General features: G+C 41.0%; 1 protein-coding gene across 2 annotated transcripts in view; it reads left to right on the plus strand.

The window, feature by feature from the left end:
• The window catches only part of EYA2 (EYA transcriptional coactivator and phosphatase 2), a 102167-nt gene that overhangs the window by 48110 nt on the left and 29817 nt on the right, over window positions 1-24240 (plus strand). For both annotated transcript variants that reach the window (XM_075721012.1, XM_075721013.1), the window contains 5 exons: window positions 253-395; window positions 3273-3389; window positions 20277-20344; window positions 22306-22483; window positions 24113-24240. In XM_075721012.1, the coding sequence (XP_075577127.1) occupies window positions 253-395; window positions 3273-3389; window positions 20277-20344; window positions 22306-22483; window positions 24113-24240 (634 nt within the window). The remainder of the gene's footprint in view (window positions 1-252; window positions 396-3272; window positions 3390-20276; window positions 20345-22305; window positions 22484-24112) is intronic.

A 24240-nucleotide genomic window follows, 5' to 3' on the forward strand; every position in this document is an offset into this window, starting at 1 on the left:
TTTTGTTTTTTTAACTTGCACAGTCTAAAAGTCCCCATGCATTTAGGTAGATTAATCTCAATAGCTCATATCAGGAGCTGTATACTGAAACAACCTTTTGCCTCAGTGTAGTCAATTCTGACTTCCCAAAACATTCACCATCATACTTCAGATATTATTTAATCAAAATGTCTAGAAATGTTCTACATGTGCTCTAGAAGATCATGTACGGTAACTATTGCCTTAGACCTTCTGTTTTCTTGTTCTGAATAGACATTATCCCCATATAGTGACAGTCCCGTCTTTCCCAACAATGGCAGCGTATGGACAGACTCAGTACACTGCGGGAATCCAGCAGGCTGCTGCATACACTGCCTATCCTCCTCCAGGGCAGCCCTATGGCATACCCTCCTACAGTGAGTACCCTGTCATCATGTTACCTTTCAGGACATCTTCCTCTTGCTCCTAGAAAAATAGATTTGAAGTCTTAAGCTGAATGAAAGGTCACTTCTGTCTTGGCAATGTTCTCTTCTTAGGCTTAGAGGAAGATCTGACTTTGTTAAAATTGTTAAAATCTAATAGCTCCTGATATCCTGGGTTATGGTCTTACAAACTAGGTAAGTTTGGAGCCAGTCGGTAGTAGGATATGAAGCAGCATATGAGAAACTCGCATTCAGAAGGATGTGCCTCCTAGGAGTAGTAGCTGGAGAGTGTTCCCATGACTCACTGCCAAGACAAAGTCTCTTGCAGTAAATATGATATTTAGGTAAACCACACTTTGCCTTCCTTGATTCTTCCTGGGGTTTCAATGTTACAAGGTACTTGAAGAAAAACTTTTTGTATATTATTAGGGAAGAACCAAGACACAGAGCAGAATAAGGTATGGGTGAAATGATAGAGAGTACTTCCGTTTTGGAAGACAGTTCATATTCAAATGGAAGGTTGTTAGCTGTAGGTGCAGTAAACATTTCTAACCCCAGTCAGCTTTGTTCCCTGCTTTCCTGCACAGCCGTGCCAGCAGCTGTGGGGAGATGGTGCTGGGCAGGAGCAGCTGGGGGATTCAGGCAAGGGGACTAATTAAACCAGCACTCCTGGTGGGGGAATGTCTGGTAAACCAAGTGTTAAAAGTGTCCTCAAGCTCTGCATGGAAATACTGAGCTTGTGAGGGACCTGGGAAGTTCTTTCCACTCCTAAAAACCAAATTGATACTGCTCTTGCTTAGGTACAGCTCTTTAGCATAAAGCTTTGGGCCCCTTATTCCCAGCTGATCCTGTGAGTGCTGACTCTTGCAGCATTAAAATGGCTTCACAGTTCTGTTTCCACTCCTGGTTTCTCTTGTGCTCTTAAACACCTTCATTTGTTTGGCAAAATACAGTATCCCTTCCCAACAAGAAGCTTTTATACAGCCCTTGACAAGGCTTTTACTGAAAGGAAATTCAATGCAATGGTCTGGAAGGCCAGGGAAATGGGCTTGGCAGAGCTGAAGCTCTACCAGGATGATGAGAGGAATGTTTTGAGACCCTTTTCTGGAGCTACTTGTGTGTTTGCATCAGCTGGCTGATTTCCAAGGCAAACTCTGAACAGTTGTCCTGTTAGAGCAGGTGAAAGTAGAGCCATTTGCTACTGCCTAGAGACTTTAGGGCATACATGTGTCAGGCCCATATGCTGCTTATAAATCCTGCGGATGACCTCTTAGCATCCTTGAACAGTGATTTCCCTCCCCCAGCCCATATACCCTCTCTAAGATACTCAACACAGCATATGAAAAACTCCACCTGGCTGACAACCAAGAACAATGAAGCAGTATTGTTTTTAGGCACAAAAATAAAACTCGGCCAGTTTCTAGACAAAACAGAACACTGTGTGGAAATTAATTTGGTGCTAAGTTATTTTGCTGTCTTACAACAATTTTTAGACTTCCAAAAAGGCCCATTCGCTGAAGATTAATTGTAGCTGGGGTGGGTTGAGTGCTTGCATGCGGAGTGCTGATGTAATTGAAAAGCATGGGATATTATGAAAAGCAGCTTCTCTGCGCACACTCACAAATCCCTTCGCTTCCCCAGCAGTAATGGAGCCGGACGCTTGCACCAACACATGTTCATTCACTGTCCAAATAAACTTCCTGCATTTCACAATGCAGCATTGTCATCTTGTTGCTAAGTTGTGCTCAAATTGCATTACAGCTATTCCCACCTAAAGCTAAAAGAAGCAATTTTTATTAGAGAAAACATTATCTGGGAGAACTTATTCCCAACCTGAGCAAATGCAGACTTTTTTGCTTTTAAGAGCAATAAAGCTAGAAAACAGCATGTTTGGTGAAAGGCGTGTGAATTTAACTTGTCTTTTGGCAAGTTTGCCTAAAAGTGCTAAAAGATGACAACAGGCTGGGAAGTGTATAAATCCAAGGCCAGAATATCAACAGGGCCTTTGTTTAGTCCCAGCACTCAGGGTGTGTCCAATGGCTATTTTTTGTTTTGTGCAAATAGGCATGCAAAGGAGGGAAGGATCACGCCCAAAGGGTTCATAATAAGACGCACCTTTCAGCTGTTTATTTTAATAACACAGCTGTACAATCTCAGCAACATCTCAGAATAAAATATCAACCCCTTTCACTACCAGCAAAGGTTTCATCTTGCAATGTTTAATTCAGCTATTGCTGTTCCCCCTGTAAATTGTCAGTTTAATTGCCTGATTTTAGTAATGAAAAGATTTTTGTGGCTTCAGGGCTTACCTATTGTTCCTGAACTGTATGTTACATCTAACTGAATAGCTGATAACGCTCCTGTATGACTTGCCAATAAATATTTTGCTACCAAAGCTGAAAATACAATGCAAGTAAAAGATAACTCTGTTGAGAACAGAATTGAGGTTATTTCACTGAAGATCCTGTTGCTTTGGTAATCATTGCTTGCATCTGATAACTGTTCAGAAAAGTTCATGAGTCAATGAGTTTGTTTAATTCTAAAACAAACCTATTTGTTCAGAATTGTTTTTGAAAACAATATTATTCATGGTTGTTTCCCCATCTTAGCAAAAGTTCATTCAGGTGTGGATACAGGATGTAGCTGTCTCAAATATTATTTGTGATGAAGTTACCTGACTATTATTTAAGAGACCCGTTCGGGTAATGCAGATAATTAAAAATATATATATATAAAAGAAACTGTACAAAAAGAAGAGTTTATTAGGTTAAAATCTAGCTGAAAAATTGTTAATTCCTAAACTTGCATTTTTACACCTTTATATGACAAACACTCATGTTCTGCTCTTGATTCCTACTATATGCCCCAAAGGCATCAAAACAGAGGACAGCCTGAGCCATTCCCCAGGACAGAGTGGGTTTCTTAGCTACGGATCCAGCTTCAGTACCCCGACCGCCGGACAAGCACCGTACACGTACCAGATGCATGGTGAGTACAGCTTGGTGTCTTGCAGGATGTGCTATGAGAAGTCAGAATCCTGTACCCCCGTATTAGACCAATTCTTCTTTTGCAATTACAATGAAAAGCTTAGGTGTAGGCAGTCAGAATAGGGAAGGGGATAAGTCTTCACAGATCTGTTTTGCTCATCAAGGAATTAATTTCTGGCTGAGGTACTGGATTTAGCACTAGTATACCCTAGCAAAACTTCACATATGATCAATATATAAGCTTTGCCTTTCTGCAGAAGCTGTGTTTTCTTTTTTTTTTTTTTAATTAATTTTGTGGCTGCATATCTGGGATTGCTGTGTTAGTATGAATTCCTAGATTCTGAGTGGAAGCAAAACAAAGGTGGTTTTACACTTCCTGCGAACAGTAATGTTAGTATTATGCTTCTGCCCTATGCTGTCCTGAACAAACTGCTCTGTAGTTAAACTGCTGTATATTCTCTCCACTTTTTTTTTTTTTTTAAAGCTGATATCTTGGTACTAAAAAAAAATTTTTTTAATAATAAGACATAACTAATACCTGCTAAGATACATCTGCCTGTTTTAACTCCCGAAGTACCAGTGTCATTAATTACCTACAGACTACTGAGGTAAGGTTCAGAAGAGCAGAGCTGAAAGCAGCTGTTTTTTCCTCAAGGTTACTGAGCTAAGATTTAGTAAGTTTAGAATAACTGTTTTATTATTGTCATAATAATAATTGATTATAAAATAATCAGTTGGATTCCCATAAGTCTTCAAAGACAGTGCCTTGCGCTTATAGCTTTGTAACACTTTGTTTTGTTGTACAACCAGGAAGGCCAAAACATACTTTTATTTCTAAAAATAAAACATAAAGTTCTTTTCTGGTCATTCCATTTGAGAGGCTGTATGAAACACCAGCACTCAGGAGATTGAATGTTGACTTGCCAACTCCAAGAAAGTCACGAAGGGGTTTAAATCTGAATTGCCAAGAAGGGTGAAGTAAATTAAAATGGTGCAATTTCATCTGTGATTCCCTTTAGCCCATTTCTAGCATGGTATTCAATTCCTTTGAGCATTTTGGTGCTGTTGGTCAGAAACCTGAACTGCATATGGCAGGTTTTCATTGTTAGGCTGGTATTCCACATGCTTTTTCGTCCAGGGTGTACTGTTCCTGATCTTTGTGAATTATGTTGATTTTTTTTTATTTATTTATATTTTTATTTTCCTAGGACTTGCTGAGTCATTAAGCATCAATTGGAGGAGGAGTACTAAAATTTGGATGTACTCTCTGTAATCTGAATTTAAAAACACCTGTCCAGGCAATCCTGCAAAGAATGATGATAAATTCTAACAAAACAATAGCAGAGGAGAGGAACCATAGCATAACCACTTCAGCTTTATCAATCGTTTTACATAGAAGAAGAATAATGAGTATATTCTGAGAAACAGATTATGTCCTTAAAATGTCACTCCATTTCTGTGCCTCTACCTTGAGTCCCCTGGGAGTGCAGTTTCATTTCTCACCTGTAGGCCTCATATGCTGAGTCCACTTTGGTGTTTGTATTGAACTTTACTAGTAAAAAGTAAAGATTAGATTTTTGTCTTCTGCTAAACCTCAGCCCACCTGCATTTGAAAGTGCCCTGCATTAAGCATGAATTGCCATGAGCGCATGAATTGAGCCAAGTGTTAAAAAAAATTTCCAAGAGATCAAAATGCGACTATTGTTGCTGTTTCTTAGCAAATATCTTTGTTACTGTCAAAGATGTGACAGTAGCACAAATGAACATACCTCAGGTAGTTTAAAATAGACCAATTTAGGTGCTGATGAATGGGAAGAGTCAGGAAGCCCATCAGCCATGCAGGCTAAACAAGCTGCACCCTTTCCTGCTGTGGCATATGTATCCAGATTCGCTAGTTTAAAAGCAGCTCTGGTACAACTGCAGCAGCTCCGGGCAGCAGTGTTGGTATGTCTACTACACGCACGTGAGCTCTCCGAGAGGCTGTTTCACTGGAGGAAAAAAGTCATTCCAAGGGGAGTGACTTTGCTGGAGGGAAGGCGAATTCACACTAGGATAAAGCTCTGCCTTGACTTTGTCCTTCCCTTGGAGATTTTCCAAGGGTTGGAAACCCAAAGAGGAATTGCATGGCTTTCCCAAGTTGTGGAAAGCATGGAAGGGGAGAGAGATCAAGTCTCTCACTTTGCTTTTTTTATATTGTTGGGGGTCTTTTTTAAAACTCTAGGCAAAATGCCCCTTTGTGTCATTACACTTAGCCAGCCCCCTTGCAAAACTGTCTCTGTCAATTCTCTCAATTCTTCCCCACCCTGAATGTGAAAGGTGAACAGACACCTCCACTTTGATTTTAAGTCTGAGAGCAAATAAAATCCTAAACAGTTACGAAAACTGGGAAACAAGGTAAACCCCATTTTATTCTAGAAATTATTTAAGAAAGCTGAGAACTGAGAGGTGACCCTCTCCTGAGACTTCACATACTAGTTTTGTCACACTAAGGTGGTTTCTGTGGCTTGAATCCCTCATGGGACATGCTGGATACACCTGGGTTTAATGTGGCACAAAAAAAAAAAACCAACAAAACTATGATTTGGGTGGGGTTTTTTTGTCACCTGGACTCCGACAAGCTTCATCTGTCCTACTCCTAACAGGAGTTCAGGTTTTGGCTTCTATTTTGCTATTTGAACATATCAGTCTTGTCTTGAGATTGTGTTACACTGTCAGCAGTGGAAGTCCTCTCTTTTTGGTAAAACTGTGGCTTGCAGTTACCAGCGGTTGTAGGTGCTGGAGTGTCAGAGCTGTGCTCTCCTGGAGCAATAGCAGCCATGCTGCCTCCTGACTCACTGCTGTGTGATTGGATACTGATGGCTGTCAGACTACTGGCATTTTCTTTTGCTGCCTTGGAAGATTGCTGTATTCCTGTCTAGGTTTCTGTTGGTTTTTGTTTCCCCAGAACATAGCTTCCACATGTGCTTTGTGTTAGCTTAGAAGAATCTGAGCTGTTTGAGAAGGCAAACTCTTGACTCACTTGGGACTGAAGTTTTTAAGATGGCCCCTTTGCTCAATCAAGAGATTTAGACAAGCAAATTTTGTGCATCAGGACTTGAAAATGTTACACTTGCAAACAATAGTGACGCAACCATGTGTTGTACCAAAACAGGCTGGGAGGAACTTCGTGCTTATGTGTATGAGCATGAATGTGCCCAAAGTGCTTTCAGATAAGGTTCTCTAGGGCGATGCTATGGTATTCGGTGAAATCACTTCTTTCCAGATTTTTATGCCGGGAAGATCATTTCAGCCAGCTCACTGAGCCTTTAATGCAAAAGAAAACAGAGAAAAACAGTTATTGCAAGTGGCAGGTGCTTACTCCAAGGCAAAGGGAGCAGGAGTAAATGTGTCTTACTGTTGTAAACAAATATTTCCACCCTTCTCCTTGCTCATGAGAGGAAGAGTCTGAAGCTCCCTGACAGTACGGTTTATTTACCTTGCTGAGTGCTAGTGAAAGGTTTGAGTGAGAAGCCAGGAGCCTTCCTGTGCTGAGTGCTACTGAGGAATGCTCAGTGCTTTCCCACGCCACAGCACTTGGGGGCGGGGAGGCGATCGCTGGTCTCCCTAATGCGAGCAAGCAGCTCTCCATGCTGCCCAGCTCCAGGACCACCGAGACTTTTGCCGGGTTCACATCAGTCCTTTTGGTCAGCTGAAAAGGGCAAATTTTTATTTACATATTTTTATAAAATCAAATTTCAGGGGACTTTAAGAGTCAAGCTCTTAACCCCTACTTCAAGGACAAAATGTTTATTGCATCATGTTGAAAGAGAGATCTTGAAGAGGGTGATGTGCATATCAGCAAGGAAGGGTGTCTCCAGGAGTGGGTGCTGCTCAGTTTTGTATTTTAAAGTGCAAGGAAAAAATTATTTTCTTAAGCTAAGCTCTGCAAGTATTGTAAGATGGTAATAGCTTAAGTATGTAAGTGAAATAACTTTGGTATTGTTTGCCTCCATTGAGAACCAGCTCCCAGAGTGTCGTGGTTTAGCCCCAGCCAGCAACTGAGCACCACGCAGCCGCTCGCTCCCTCCCCCTGCCCCGGTGCGATGGGGGAGAGAGTCAGAGAAGTGAGAAACACTCCTGGGTTGAGATAAGAACGGTTTAATAATTGAAACAAAATCAAGTACAATAGTAGTAGTAGTAATAACAATAACAACAATAATAATAATACACAAAGCAAGTGATGCACAACACAATTGCTCGCCACCCACTGACCGACACCCAGCCAGTTCCTGAGCAGCGATCGCTGCTCCCCGGCCAACCCCCCCCAGTTTCTATACTGAGCATGATGTCACATGGTATGGAATAGCCCTTTGGGCAGTTTGGATCAACTATTCTGGCTGTGCCCCCTCCCAGTTTCTTGTGCACCTGGCAGAGCATGGGAAGCTGAAAAGTGCTTGACTAGCATAAGCAGTACTGAGCAACAACTAAAACATGGGTGTGTTATCAGCATTCTTCTCCTACTAAGTCCAAAACACAGCACTGTGCCTGCTGCTAGGAAGAAAATTAACTCTATCCCGGCCGAAACCAGGACACAGAGCAATGTAGAGAAGTCATCTGCAGGTGGGTGTGGGTGGTCAGACTGTGAATCTTGAGCAGATTGTGCAGCCTATGCGATTCCTCCTCACTGTCCCCTCGTTTAGGAGTTACATGGTCCAGCCAGCAAATAGGCACCCATCGTAGGTGTGTTATGTCAATCACCAAGGAATAAATGACCTCTTGGGTGACAAAAACTTTGTCTCACAGGGGTCTAGGACAAATGTTCTGCTTCAGTAAGTGCCAACATAGTTGGTGCTGGTTTGTTTGCTCTCATGTTTCTTTGGTACCAGCACTAACTCTGGGTTGGATACGTGTGGCGGGTTGCAGCCTCACCTCCCTGATGGCTGTTGTCAGTAACATGGTACAAATTCTGTTCTCTCTTAAGTCTGTTCATTTTCATTACAAACACAGATGATGCAGGTGTAATAGGGTAGCATTCAGCTTTTCATCTTTAATTCCAATTATCAGCTGTATCCTGGTTCTTGAGCAAGAACAGAATCCACTAAAAAGCAAGAATGAGGATAGAACATTCTTTTGGCCATTAAGAATGTAAAGAGAAAAAAACAATTTTACAGCCAGCCGAAGGGGAAATCTATTTTCATGCTTCCCTAGCATGAAAATAAATTAAATATGGAAGGGTTTATAAGCCAAATGCAGTATGTCACACACATATATAAATATAAAAGATGAGATTGGCAAGTTCCATAGCTCATAAAAATGACATGAAATTATATCACAAAGGTACTATAGATTCAAATAATGATTTTAATTGCCATGTAACAGTGGATATGATAGTATATTGTCAAACTTTTATTAACATTCAAATAGACTGAAATTTGCTGTTCACTTACTTGCTCTGGAGTGACTTTTTTCTCTCTTTTTTTTAGCAGTGCTGTATACAGTGTTGTTTCATTTCATTATTGTATTTATGAAACAAAATTAATTTGTTTCATAATGAAGCAAAGATATTTGAAATATGCATGTGACCAGTCTGGGGATGCCACTCATTTTTTGTCATGAATTGGAAGGGGAGGCAACAACTTACGTTAGATTTTTGTCTTTAAAGTGATACATTTGTAATGCTGGTAAAGAAATAGTGCTTCAGGGTCTATGCCATTTCTTAATCAATCCTCATGTAATTGAACAATTACAGCACCAAATCCCCAAACAATATCCTAGGCTAGATAGTAGAAGTATATTGTGCTTTCTAGCATACGTTTTTCTAAGTTTACATTTTCTGACAATTCAGCAGTTGAGTGATTTGCTCAGACTTTTGGTAAAATTATTATTCCGTAATAGAAATTGAACATAAGGCACACAGATTATATTCAGCTTCTGCCCCAAAGAGCTTACGGTCTTAACTGGTAATTGAGGAAACTGCTTGTTGTTGCTGAGGGTGGGGGAGAAATCTTTGGAATATAAGAGACTTAATCATTTAATGAGCTATGGAAAATACAAAGAGAAGACTGTGCTAGCACATTAGCTACCATAGAGCACCATCAGCTATGCAGAGAGAGCAATAGCAGCCAGCTCATAGAGCATTTCCTGTGGTCACAGGAGCATGTGCTACCCCTTGACTGCACATCAGGCCATCTCCTCAGCTTGTCATTAATTCCTAGACAATGCCTTGCTCTTCAGTTATTACTACTAAAATGACATCTGGTATGTAACTGTGAAGTTGCACAATAGTTAAAACTGTGGCCAGAGACCACTGTGGATACTGTTGTTGGGCAGGAAAAGATTTGACCACTTTTTTTTTTTTTTTTTTTTTTAAATATCCAAATCCATCTACCCACAAAATAGTTTTTACATTACAAAGGAAAATTCAGTTATGTAACTGGGATAACTTTCCTTTGCCAAGGAATTGCAAAGCAGTACTGAGTTCAGTACAGACATAAATTTGGGGCCAAAGACCTACGCAGTGCAATTCTTTGCTACTGCTGAGCATTTGTTTAGTTTGTAGAGTCCACTCTGATCAGCTGTCAAATAATGAATAGAAGCATTTCTTTTGTGCAACGCTGATTTGAAATGGACTAATTAGATATGTTGCTTATGTTTGTGGAATGAATTGCTTATGAATTGTTCTCCTGGCCTGAGACCCAAGTAAAATCTGAATATTTAATCAATTGAAGTGTTTTCTTACGCTGGAAACATTTTGGCTCTTGTTAATATCTGGATAATCTACACAATTTTTTTTCCAAGAGATGCCTGAACTTCTTGCAATTGTGTGCCAGTTTGTGTATTACATATTCAATATGAGCCCATAAATATCTATTTGGCATGAATAGTTAGCTCTGCATGCATGAATTTTGCAAAGGAAGTGGCATGTTTAATTTTAAGCTTCAGTCTTTAAGTACTTAGTGATGAAATGCGTGAGAAGGGGAAATTTCAATCTGCATTTGAGAAATGTGGATCTCGCTTCGGCATACAGATAGTGAATCCATCTGAAGTTCCAGAAAATAAAGGAGAGTGAGAGCATGTTCTCAGCAAACTGTCACTCAGATGCCTTAGATTCATAAAATTAAAACCTCAGTAGAAAATGAGTAGTCTCTTTGAAAAGCCTCTGCTTCACAGCTGGTTTGCATTAGTTGCAGTCTAAAACTGTGGCGGTAAAGCTGTGCTCCACTCCATAGTGAGTTCAGCAGGGAGAGGCCTCTCTTCAGGAGGGGTCAGACCTCACTTTTTACAGTGTAAATACAAGGTTCCTCAGAATAACAGCACAGTCTCCCTTTCAAAGATTTTTAAACACCAGGGGCTGACCATGCTACATTTCCTTTGTTTTAAAATGAGCTATCTTACAGGAGAGGGAAGTCAAGGGGTGAGGCAAAGGTGTTGACAGTGATGCACTGTAAGCTGCAAGGGTCTGTGCTACTGCTACCCAAGGAGAAAGCCCTGCTCTAACTTTTCCCATTTACTGCTTTTTTGAGGCTGCATTCAGAACTCACTCCTTGGTCATTATTAAACAAGGAGGGACTTGGGAAGAGGATATGCTGTTGGAAGGAGTAGACACCAGGGTGGATGCTCTTGAAGCTAGGGGAGCAAATGTGTGTTTGCAAGAGAGAAATGGGCTGACAAATCATCTGTAACTTTTGCTCTGTCCGGGCTCATCAGGGCTTTATTGTCAATGTCTTTGTCCCTGAGGAACACCAGCGTTTGTGGTAAGGCTTAAAGCTTGTGTGGGGACACAGGTTCTCATGGCTGAATGGCACCCATGGAAACTCAGAAGTAATGGCAAAATGATACTAACTGCTGAGATGACGGTGGTACAGCCAAAACCAGGAATCTTCTCGGAGACAGAGCATTTACTTTGGAGGTATCTCACATCTGCTGTCTGCTGAGGTGCTCAAGAGAAGGTTTCACCAGAGGGATGTGTGGAGGAGGGCTCTGCCCACGCCCAGCTGCCTGCGGTGAAGAGCTGGCTTGCACTTCATGAGGCTTCATTCTTCTAGCTTATTTCCTACATTTCAGAGTGTCTGTCCAAATCTCTGTGCTTATGAACTACTACAGGTAGTTTTAGAAGGATATATTTGAGTGTAAGACAAGTCATTGGTTCACTGCAGGAAGTGTTGGATAGAATTTTGTGGTTGTCCTGTACAAAAGGTCAGACTTGATATCCATAAAGTCTAGCTGGCTGTCTGGGTGTTCACTCTGAAGCAAAATGTGTTAAGTGCTGCCCAGTGATGGTGGTGATGCTGTTTGTACATCAGCACTGCAACTATAAGCCTTGCTCATGGATTGGGGTGGATAAAGAGTTAGGAAAAGTATAAAGGAAGAGTTACAATAGTAATCTGCGTTAGAAGCAGTAACTCGAGCATCTTGGCCTCCTACTCAGTGTCAGAAGTTTTGGAGGAATTGCAGAAAATGAGTATTTTGAAACCTTAGTTTTTCAAATATTTAGGAGGAACCCTCTCCTCAGTGTGAAGAGCAGTGTGGGAGGAAGGTTGAGAGGTTTGTTTGACTGTCTGTCATCAGGCTGGCAGAGGATGGCATCGGGGAGATGGAAGCAGGCATGACAGTTATGAAAGAGAGAGAAGCAGTAAGGTAGGGGGCTGTCGTGGTTTAGCCCCAGTCCGCAACCAAGCACCACACAGCCGCTCACTCACCCTCCCCGCCTGGTGGGATGGGGGAGAGAATTGGAAGAGCAAAAGTAAGAAAACTCGTGGGTTGAGATAAGAACAGTTTAATAATTGAAATGAAGTAATAATAATAAATTGTTATGAAACAGAGAACAATGAGAGTGAAACAAAACCCAGGAAAAAACAAGTGATGCAACCTCTCGCCACCCGCCGACCGACACCCAGCCCGTCCCCGAGCAGCGATCGCTGCCCCCCAGCCAGCTCCCCCCAGTTTCTATACTGAGCATGACAGCGTATGGTATGGGATAGCCCTTGGGCCAGTTTGGGTCAGCTGGCCTGGCTGTGCCCCCTCCCAGCTTCTTGGGCACCTGGCAGAGCATGGGAAGCTAAAAAGTCCTTGCCTAGTGTCAGCACTACTTAGCAACAACTAAACCATCAGTGTGTTATCAGCATTATTCTCATACTAAATCCAAAACACAGCACTGTGCCAGCTACTAGGAAGAAAATTAACTCTATCCCAGCCGAAACCAGGACAGGAGGCAATAGTGAAGAGATTGGATAAAGAAAATAGTTTCTCTGTGGTATGATGAGGAAGTGGGAGCCAACAGAGAAGAAAGGAGCAATGTTTCCTTAACCTGCTGCTTGACTCTCTTGGGAACATTTGTGGAGGTCAGATAGAATACTCAAAACATGGGTTAATGAGCAAAATCAGCATAGAAAACAGTCACAGAGATGTTTGGATGTCACAGAGACTTCTGTTTGTGGATTTAATTTTCATCACTTTTGTAGGATGTCAGAAAAAAAAGCATAGGATGATAACAGCTTGGGAAATTAAGAACTTGGCCTTGATTATTCAGCTTATAGTGCAGTTGGCATAGAATATGCTAAAATGTTATAGAAGCTTCACTGAATAATTGATTCAATATCCCTAATAATGTTTTCTTGAAAATATCTAGAAGGCAATAGAAGAGCTGGTGTAAAATTACATATAGAAATCTACATCAAGAAACATCATACCTGCATAGTCAAGCACTTGAAAGTTAGGAAGCATCAGATTCATGATGCTGGTGCAGTAGCGGTACTGCTTTCTGTTGTATCTCATTTCCAGCCACTGTGTGAGGTAGTGCACTGATGGAGAAAATACAATGCAGTCATACGGTCAAAGACTGCGATGCTGTTTGTGGACAAATAAGGTCTGACCCCGCTTCAGTTAGCACAGGCTGTGCAGCTCAGGAGTTTCTTAACTGCTGTGCTGGCATTGGATAACATTTCTTGCATGGGCTTTTTTTATATGCAATTTGGATGCACTTTCTATTTATATTGGCAGGGTTTAAACATTGAAGCTTCTGCACTACAATACTGTCGCCTCTACAACTACGAGAATACCTGCACTGTCTGAAGAAGAGTCCATTGACAGTTATTAAAAATAAAAAGAAGAGGATATAAATTTGGCTGAGAAACTCTGTAACTGGCAGATTAATTGAAGCTGACAAGGCAATACCAGGGCAAAGATCACTGTGTTTTTGTCCTGTTTCTTATACTTTTCTCTGAGCATCCACTATTGGCCACCGTTGTGGTTTTCTACCTGGAGGCACTGCAGTACTGAAGCAGTGCATAGAGGGGCTGGAAAAGCCTTGGGGCAAATGCCTGGCTCCAGAGTGTTCGGTAGAGAGTTACCATGATCTAAGTGTTGCGTCAAAGAGTGGAGACACACTGCCCAGATCACTCTTTTCTTTTCCATTGGTGTTTAGATTCACCTTTCTCAAGGGGAAAGGAATTGCTAAGCACATGGCTGTGCTCACAGGCCAGATTTTTAACCCCAGTTGCATGACAGCAGATGTTATAGGGCTAGTTAGATTTTAATGCTGACCTGGGAAGTGGAATCTGGTAGCCACTAAACAGCACAGGAGGTGACAAATCCAGCTTTCCTTTATCATGTCTTGTTATCTATCAGTGGAGTATTGTGTCCAGGATGAAACTGCAGCTGGAGGAATCTCTAATCTTTGGTGTCCATAGAGTCACCCAAATAAAGTCATTTTTGCTGGTGTTTTTTTCAACAAGGGATTGCACAGAAACAGTCTACATTGTTGTTATAAGGATGTTCACTTTTTGGCCCAAAACATTTCCTTGTGATTTGTTTTTGAAGACAATCCAGTTTGATTTCCTTCTGTAGCTGCAGCATCATTTAATAGGAGTGGTTAAAAGGAACACTTTCCCAAAATATAATAAAATTTAATTGCTTTCCCATGGTTCAAATCCTGAGGGTAAATATAAACCATCCCAGCACTGTCAACACCATTGTTGAGCTGGATTGAGCTATACAGGTGACCAGGCTCAAAAGGATGGTAAAAGCCAGGCCCTTAAAACTGCTCCGGTCATCACTTGTTAAAGGTCTTTGAGGCTCTGTGGGTTGAGTACTCCCAGAAGCAAGCAGCAGAGGAAGAGCTTTGAGTCAGAAAAACTGTACCGTAAATGTGGTTTATATCACCATTCAGAGTGCCCTCAAACACCTGGTCAGGCTAGCAGGACTGAATGGGATTGTAGTGGGAGACAAATGGACATACTTTAAATGGGTTGCATATCGGTGAGTATTATCTGCAGGAGGTGTTCATACACCCCTGGGAGCAATGTCCTTTAATAGACACTGCTGATGTCAAGTGCTGTAACATTGTAGAATCGCGCTTTTCATCTAGGTTAATACAGTGTGCTCTTCCCTATACTGTCTGAGCCCTTCCAGACAGAAATACAAGACTGATTTTGGGGAAGGGTTCATTATGCCTAATGGCAAACAGTTGAGCAATGTGCTGCAAAGTACATATGGGTTGAGTTTTTCTTCTCCTTTAACAGGTCCGATAGTCTTGAAATACCTCTACAGCTGACAGCCATGCAACATTTTATGAGTTTTCTTGCCCAATAAATGCAGGCAGATGTTGTAGGATTTGGAACCTTACAAGGCACTGGAGTATAGCTGGTGGGAGGTAATTTTGATGAGTGCTTAACCTCTCACTAAAAAAGTAGCAGCTTGAAGAAGGCAATATTTACTGCAGGAAACATTAGCTTGTCAGAGAGCTAAAGCACTGCAAAGAACCTTTCTGAAGGACCATGCGAGTCGTCAGCCAGATGTTCTTCGTAGCACAGAGTAATGCACACTCTGCTGGGAGTTAGACTAAGGCCTTGCCTTGCATCACTCACAGTCAACATTGTTTCCTGCAGGAAAACAGCTTGCTGATGCAAGAATACACAAGCCGTTATATGCAAGCTTGTAAAATAGCACACAATTCAGCTGAACCCTGTAGGCATTTATTTTATTAGTGCAAACTGATCAAATAATCCTTTGAGAGACCTCTCCCTGGAACCGCTGTGCGATTCATCTACAAGTTAGAGGAAACACTTGGATCTAGGCTTCATTGTTCTATCTCAAGCATATTCAGAAGTGCCCATGGTAGCCACCCTCTGAACGCCCTCATCTCAGTCCAGTGTTCCATCTTGTGACTGTTCGTGGACTCACAATTGTTGCTGGCTACCCAGAGAGCTGTGATAAATACCCTGCTGTCCACCTGTGTTGAACCTGGCTATCTCCTCTGATTGTTGAGTATTTCATTGAATATTTTAAGTCCAAACCATCTGTTCTAAATATAGCAGCTTATTCTCTTTTGAGCGGCACAGGAGACTTGGAGAACGCCTCCCTGATATCAGAGCCCCTCTGACATGCAAGGACACAAACCTGATTTTCAAAGCTTGCTGTGGTATTGATCTGAACTATATCACAGGCCTATCCTGTCTCTGTAATCACAACTCCCTCAGACACCAATATTCCTGTTGTACTGTGTATTCATAAGCTGAAAGAAAACTTTTTTTAGCAATGCTAGAGCTTAGTTCTGAAGATACTGAAAATAACCGTGAATATTCCCTCATTTTCTTTACTTGCTCTTACCTGGAAAGGAGGGGAAGAAATGCAGCCTGTTATTGCTGTGCCTGAAAGATAGAAAGGGAGAAGCTGAGAGGAAGGAGAAGCTGGCATGAAATTTTTTGCAGGAACACAGTCCGGATCACACACCATTGAAATTGTCAATGACCATGGTATAGATTTTAAAATACTTGAATTAAAAAGGGAATGAGGGGAAAATAGCAAATGAAATCCATCTGTGTGAGAACAGGAATACAACATCAATCAGCTCACAAAGAGTTTCTCTATCCATGTTGCCCTTGGACACTCATATAGAGAAGGGCCACATCTACTTATCAAGGAAAAGTTGTGGCACTGAATATGTATGGCATATGCACGCCTTTTATGCGGTGTCTTTTCATGCAAGTGTGTTTGTGATATACATGCTTTACAGGAACATTTACAATACCATACATCTGAAGAGCTATCCTTCTCTAGAGTCCAGATTGTTTTATTACCAGCTAAATGTTCTTTAAGCTACCTGTGAATGAGGGCATTGTGACATTTAGCAACTGGTTTGATTGAACACAGATGTGAACCATATTGCATATAGAGAAGATCCAGAGGGAAAGATCCTAGGCTTGTTTCTGATTTGCAAGTAGGAGTTTGAATGCAATTACTTGACATTGAGCTACAAAGATAGATGGAAACAAATCACTTGCACATCTGCAGTATTGCAAATGTAAAATCATCTGCAGTTTGAGATAGTGCACTGTCTTCAGAGGTCAGGAAGAAAAGCCGATATATGTGAAAGGAGAAGTCCCGTAGAAATGGGCAGTATCCACTCAGAAATGAGAGGGGGCCAGGGATTCATGTACATTGCTTACCCAGAGGCTTCCTAGGTGTGCCCCATTCCACATAAGCACCACTTTCTAATGTCATTCCAGTCTCTCTCTCAATATTACAAGAAGCACTATTACCTGGGAAAGCATTTGAAAAAAAAATGGTTATGTGGGGAATTGGGCTAAATTGATAATGCCTGCATGCAAGGTCTGTTGATAATTTTCCAGCATTTCTTGAGTGTAAAATTTACTGATGCAAAACTGAACATGGGAGAATTCATTTTATTATGGAAATGTTTATCTCTTATCAACACCTTAGGAAGGAAAAGCAAATATTTGGGGCCAGTTCTGATACATGTTCTGAACTGCTGAATTCTACAAAGCTGCTCACAGGAACTAACTAGCAGGCCTCATTTTCTGCTCGTGAAGAGAGAGGGTTTATCCTTGTCTTCATTGCCTGTGATGCTTGTTTGTCTTCCTTCCATTTGAACTGATTGTGCATCACTGAAAACATCGTCTCTCCAGTCTAGCCTGCAGAGTGGAACAGGGACTGAGCTGTGGTAGTCCTTGTGAAACAGCTGTAGTCCCTAAGACGGAGGTTGATGTTGAAATGAAATATTTCTGAACGTGAATCTTCCAGAACTTTCTTTTCCATGCTTATAATTATTTTTTTTCTCCCAGCTTTTCATCCTTGTTCAGCTGGGAAGAAATTCCAAGTTTTTATTAGCTTTAGTTGTTTGGTTGTCTTAAGTGTCCTTATGTGTAACTATTCTGCTATAACAATACTGAGCTGCCAAGAGATACTGAGCTTAGCAGCTCTCAAGGTATACCATGGTGGGGGGGTGTGTGTGTGTGTGTGCATTCTCCAAATGCGATGCTGTAGGGGCAGAAAAAGGGTTGTGTTTGATCTCAATTTAGACAAACTATGCTCAAATGATACTCCTACTTAGTCAGGATACAATGACAGGGGCCAGAATAAGTGAAAAACCTGAGCTGCCAAAATCTGTTCCCAGGCCTGTTGAACTTCAGATTATAGGAAATACCAGTCTTAAGTACTTTCACAAGTATTTAAATGTGTAGGTAAAAAATGAGGAAGTTTAGTTTCTGTCTCTGCACCACAGTCCTTCCTTTTGAAAATCCCCTGGGCAGAGGGAGTGAGACTGCAGCAGCCTGGAGGGACTCCTGAACGTGGACCTGGGGTAGCTCAGCTAAAATGGCAAAAATATATTCTTCAAAACCACAGTGTAAAATCCACAACATAGGGTTTAGTCACAACGTACTGTGGGAAGCTATGGAGCACAAGTCATTCTCCATCCTCTCACCCCTATGTTTCTACCCTCTTCTCCCTGCTCACATACGCGCCTTGCGTGTGCATGGACATACTCACTTTGCACAGCTGGGGCAAAGTTCAGAGTAAGTTCATTCTAATTGTGCAGATCTCTCCTTTTTATAATTCTCTCTGATTGTTTGGAAAGCAGGAAGCTATGGTATCATGTGCAGGTAGCACAGCAATAAACATGTTCTCATCACAATTTACACATAAAGCGTGAGTCCCTCGAGGTAACTCATCCCCCTCTTGACAGCTTTAATAAAGGATGATGGATTGTTTCTAAATGACAGTTTAGGAAGATCAAAAATTCCCCCCTGTATTGTTTTGAGCTCTGGTGTACAAGAGCTGTTTTGTGTTCTGTGAAGTTGTTTTTGCCTGTAAGCACTGGGGCTGTATTACTCCCCTTCACAGTGGTGAGAAATGCTTAGTTACCACAGGAATATATTCATCCTGCTCCTGACTTTTTGAAAAACTCTGCAGAAAAGCAAAGCTTAGCACGGGGGCGGGAGATCGGGAAATGCCAATAGCTGAATGTGTTGCCACCTTTGGGATGCTGCTCTGGGCCGTCTCCCCATATGGGTTGTGGGGAGGAGGAAGGATTGGATACTGATCCACCCAGCGTTGCCTCCGGGGGGTGAATGCCAGGGGGAGGCATCACCTGAACCCACCTGCACTGGCTCAGCTCCCAGCCAGCACATACGGGGGACTTGGGGAGACCCAGGCCTCCAAGTACGTGGCAGTCACCTGCACCCTCTTTTCCTCCTCTCTGCCTTTTTCTTTTTAAAGACTACATTGGCAGCAAATTAGTTCTGGAGGGCAGAGTCCACCCTCTTGTTTCTTTTTGGCTTGAGATTTATTTCTTGGTGCGCGTGCTTTGTAGCTGCACTTGGCAGAGTGGAGTTTGTTCAGCTGTCCATTCCCTAACTAATCTGGCGTCTTAAAATAAAAACAAGCAAGTGGATCTTTGGAGAAAGGTTGCCACATGAAGACGTGCAGAGAGTCATATGGTTAAAACAGCATTGCTCAGTCATTCACATGGTAAGAAACCAGATAAGAAAAAAAAGCCAAGTGCCTGATTAGGGCTTGGTCTGATGGTACATCGAGGTGACATGAAGCCCAGACAAGAGCCTGCTGTGGCCGTGCAGCACCAAAATCATACCTCTTTCACTGTGGAGGTAGTGGGTCTGAGTGCTCTTTGGATTAGGGTGGAATATAGGCAGCTTTTGCTTTTTGTACATGAACATCCAGCCCTTGGAGCAAGTATTGTTGCAAAACACTGGAAGAAGACTTTTGGTATAGATTCTCATCAAACCGCACAAACTCAAGAGGAAGTTCTCCAACCGTGTGAAATGGAAAATTTTGAAATAGAAAACAGCATAGACTGGAGTTAAATCAAGGCTAGAACTTGCCAGGGGTGCAGGATCCAGGCGATGGGAAGCTTGCAGCTCTCTGACCACTTCCCTGTTGGGAGGCAAAGGGGGACTGTCCCTGTAGATCTTTTCTGAACCTTTTACTTCTCCACCCGTAAAATTTTTGCGGTAATGCTTCCTCCAGCTAAGGAGGCGTGGCTGGATATCAGCTGCTTCATATGGGACAGAACCATGTAAACTCACCTGTCTGTCCTTTCTCTTCCTAACACCCCAGGATGAGGCAATGTTTTTGCTCCCTGCTGTTCCAGAAATCTCATCAATATTGTTCTTATGTTTGGCTTATCAACACCAGGGAACAAATTTTCAAAGTCTTCTAAAAATTCCCAGGTACCTGGTCCATAAGGACAGGTTCCAGGGCATACCTATGCATGATAGAGTGTGTGTATGGTTGTACACGTAATCTGAGGAGTTTTCCTGCAGGAGAAGATGATAAAAAATACTCTTCCGTTATTTATTGGAAAAAGAAGTACCTGGATTTTAAATTTGGGTTGAATCCTTGTTTTCCAGCTTTGTTTTCTAGCTCCATAAGTGTTTGTTTTAGTGTATGTAATGGTTGTGTTTGAATGCCTTTCAGTAAGCAGACCTCAGTAATAGTCCTAAATCTTTACAGCCTATATTTGTCAAGATTTGCGATATACTTTTTTTCTAGTGAGCAGGTAATTTACTTCCTGTTGGAAATTATTTATATTAATATATCCTGTTACTTTGATTGCTGGTGTGGTTTATGACTGTGATATTCTTTCCCTTAGGCACAACAGGGATTTACCAGGGAGCCAATGGCCTGACAAATTCTGCAGGATTCAGTGCTGTGCATCAGGTATGGTTCAGCATTTATTATTGGCAACCTTGTCACTTACTTTAAACACTTGGAAGATTGGTAGATCAGAGAGATTATTCTGGTGTTTACATATATTTAAGGAAGGTACTGCCACATGTTTTGCTGAACACCAGTTTGCTCTACTCCTGTGGCCTGTCCATTTGCTGGACTTCTAGGTATCTTGATTAATTTTAAGATGTGTGTACCGATACACAGGCTTGCACAGAGTGCAGTCCTTGCAGGAGGAGGATGCCCCAGCAGTCTCTGCTGTGCTGCTGTAGCAGTGCCAAGAGTCTCATCATTCCTCTGCCATCTTACAACTTTCAGATACGTTTTCCATCCTCTACAGAGAGCTCCACTTCTAGGATCCTGTCATCTGCTGTTTTGGTACCGTGTAATAAATACGAGCAATTTGAAAGAGGCGTTGGCAGGCCCTGATGAATATTGAGCCATCTGAGCTGTCTGTGCGCTTCCTTCTTTGAGAATACACCTGTCTGTGGGCTTCATGCTTCAGATACCTTGATAAATGTGTGTGCATAAATAAACAGCATGCATATATACACGACAGATGTTTTTCAGTAGCAAATGGTTCTTCTTGATGTACACTGTACACTGTCCCAGAAAATGTGTTTTGGTTGGCCAGTGATTTCAATTCCTTGTTTGTAAGACGATTGTTGACTTGTATTTTTAATGACAACAGTGGACAATTGCTTTATTACTTCAGTTTTCGCTAAAAACATGGTCAGTAAAAGCTGATAGAAGTGCATTTGATTGAAATATGGAGGTTACCTAAAAAGGGAAAAAATAATTGGGCTGTTTTCATTATTTTGTGATATTCTTCAAGAGAAAACAATGAAATTCTCTCATTTCTTTTTCAGTTTAATTCTTATTATGACAACTTGAGTCTTTGTTCTTGAGAGTTCCTGGTGACTGAAAGTTAATGAAATAGCTGTGTTACAGACAAAGATGTAAGCAGTTAAGGAGGAAAGTGCTTTTAGTCTTTCTAAAGACTATTTATTATTTGATTTTATTTAATACCAGAGACTAATTAGCATTTCTGAGGAAATAAAAACCTTTTGCTGAAAGACAGTCCCCAGAGCACGAATACAGTTCTCTATCTGAAAAAGCGAATAGGTGGACAAGAGCAAGAGTTGCAATTAAAATGAAAAGAAACAAATTAAACCTTTTATGTTTTAATTGTCCAGAGAGAAGTTTTCTAAGGTATTCCAGTGTCCTGCTTCTCACAGAAAAAGAACATATAGGGATAATGGTATGAAGTTTGTTTAGGAGCCTTAAAATCAAAACAAAGGGTTTCATGATACCTCAGCTCCCCAAGGTCACTTGCACCTCATGTTTTTAGTTCATTTTCCTGTAGGTAGGGAAGATCACGCAGACATTTAATTCTTGCTGAGATAGTTGGACAATCTCAAATGTGAACATTTCTGCAAAACAATTGTTAACTTTCTTTCCCTTCATTTCTGTAACCTGTTCTAACGGCTGATCAGGAAATGTTGCTGATCATGGGAAATGCAGCCGGTTTTGCTCCTTCACTCACCCAATTATTCATTCCGTTCTTCTAATTTATCAAGTATTTCATTGTTTACAGAGACTATGTGTTCCATCATGGTCCTTTTCAAAAAACTGCCCTACTTCACTCTTACATAAAATTGTTGAACCCTGTAATACAAAATGTGTCAGCGCTGATAACTAAAATCCTACAGAAAAAGCAGAATTCACCTGATTTCTGACCTCTTGTTGATTAATTGATCCTAATAAAATAGGAGCATATTTGGGAGAAGCAGAAATGTAATTTCATAAGAGAATGAAATGTGGTTCTTGAGTGAAATATTCCTGAGCCATGACTTGCTGCATGTGTAGGTAACACTGCCTTTGTAGTGCCTTACTCATTTATAAGATAAAACCAGGTACACAGAAGTTAGATGTTTCTTTTTTCCTCAAAGGAATATTCATCATATCCAAGCTTTCCTCAAAGCCAGTACTCACAGTATTACAGCTCCTCCTACAACTCTCCATATGTGTCTGCAAACAGCATCAGCCCCTCAGCCATCCCAACTTCCACTTACTCTCTGCAGGAGTCTTCTCACAATATCACCAGTCAGAGCACAGAATCGCTGTCTGGTAGGTGCATCTCTTCTGTTTTCAGTTTGGCAGTCTGAGCCACGTGTAGACATAAATGCTATAACCTTGTTGTTGGGATTTTTAAAAATACATATATTTACATGGATAAATCAGATTTCCTAGCACTTAACAGTTCTGCTTACATGGTGCAACACAGTGTTTTGGGAAGAGATTAGAACATCCAAGCTCTCTGAAACCATCCTGTGTTGTTTTCATGAGTATGCGAGGTTTGATGTCCTCTGAGGGTAGTACAGAAAGATAAAACAGTTACATAGAAAACCCAGATCAGTACCGAGGGCTAACATGGGTAGCAGTGAGGTCAAAACAAACAGCCATGTTCTGAAAGGCCCCAGTGTGTCCTGATTGTCTGATGACTTTTTAGCCCATGTCTCTGTCAAGGTTTGTATTCACCTCTTACCGTAACACGTTAATGCATGCATTCATAAATAAATACATCAAGAAAAAAATCAGCACAAACTGAATGTCTAAGTTGAAAGTTCAAGGTGAATTCCACGCAAAAAGGCTTCAAAATTTGTGGCCTCTCTTTTGAGTGCATAATTTTTAAACTCTCAAAGCTTAAATGGTTTATGGAATTACTGATGGATTATGGTCCTCCAATGTACTGTTCAAGTACAATCTTCAGATATCACTTCCCTACTGAAGTTTTCATTGGCATGCAATAACATTTATATAAAATGCCACATAATTTGTGGGTGATCACAGTATACACCCATTGTAGGTCTGCTGACTTATGAAACAAATCTGAACATCTGTGGTTGCTCTAAAAGAAAAATAAACTAATATTGGTTTTTAAAAAAAAGTGATCACAGATTGGTCTAAAAGCAGTTGGAGGATTTTCTGTTCCTTAGATCTTATCTCAGCCTTTTTGAGAAAGGGTGATTTCAAAAAGGCTTGTTAGGCACAATCCAAACTTCTCTGAAGAAGAATATGGTTATTCTAGGAAGCTGGAGAGGCCGCAACTTAGCAAGGTGAAAAGAAAAATATGTTTGAAAAGGATTTGTAACGTAAGGTAAGTGAAATCCAGACAGGTTTATGAAACTCAAGCCAATCAAAACAGGTACTTTATACAAGGGAAGTTCACCTTTGACTGTCTCTTCTCAGTTATTTCTAAAATACTATCCTCTCTGAAATGGAATATGGCTAAACAGGCTAGTTCTATATTTTTAAATAAAAGTTGATGTTGAAAGTATATTTTTAATCATGAGCATTCATCAAATTTAAGAGAAAGAAATTTTTTTTCAGAAGTTGAATTGGTCTTGGTTTCCTTTTCCATTGCCTTTCTAATTTCTCCCTTGAAAAGCAGGGGAAGAGTAAAATTCAAGAAGCTATTTCTTTTTCAATGAAAAATGTGGTAAGGTTTTTGAAGTGACACGTCCAGTTAAAAATGTTGTATATACAGTCTTTGTGATTTTTGAAATTGTTTTAACAAACCTTAGGAGTTAAAAGTTATTTCTCTAACAATGTCACCTACTGACATGAAAAGAGTCAGATTTTCTGATGTTATTTTCACAATGTTTCTGTTGCTCTCCCTTAAAAGGTTTCATGCTTTAATTATAATGACACAGTGCAAAATTTAAGTTTACAATGGAATTTCTTGTTTCATAATAGGGGAATATTCAACACCACCAGCAAAAGATACGGAGACAGACAGACATCACAGAGGGTCAGATGGCAAGGTACGAGCCCGGTCAAAAAGAAGCAACGATCCTTCCCCTACTGCTGACAGTGAGATTGAG

The sequence above is a fragment of the Pelecanus crispus genome, chromosome 14 (genome assembly GCF_030463565.1).
Source record: "Pelecanus crispus isolate bPelCri1 chromosome 14, bPelCri1.pri, whole genome shotgun sequence".
Classification (NCBI taxonomy): domain Eukaryota; kingdom Metazoa; phylum Chordata; class Aves; order Pelecaniformes; family Pelecanidae; genus Pelecanus; species Pelecanus crispus.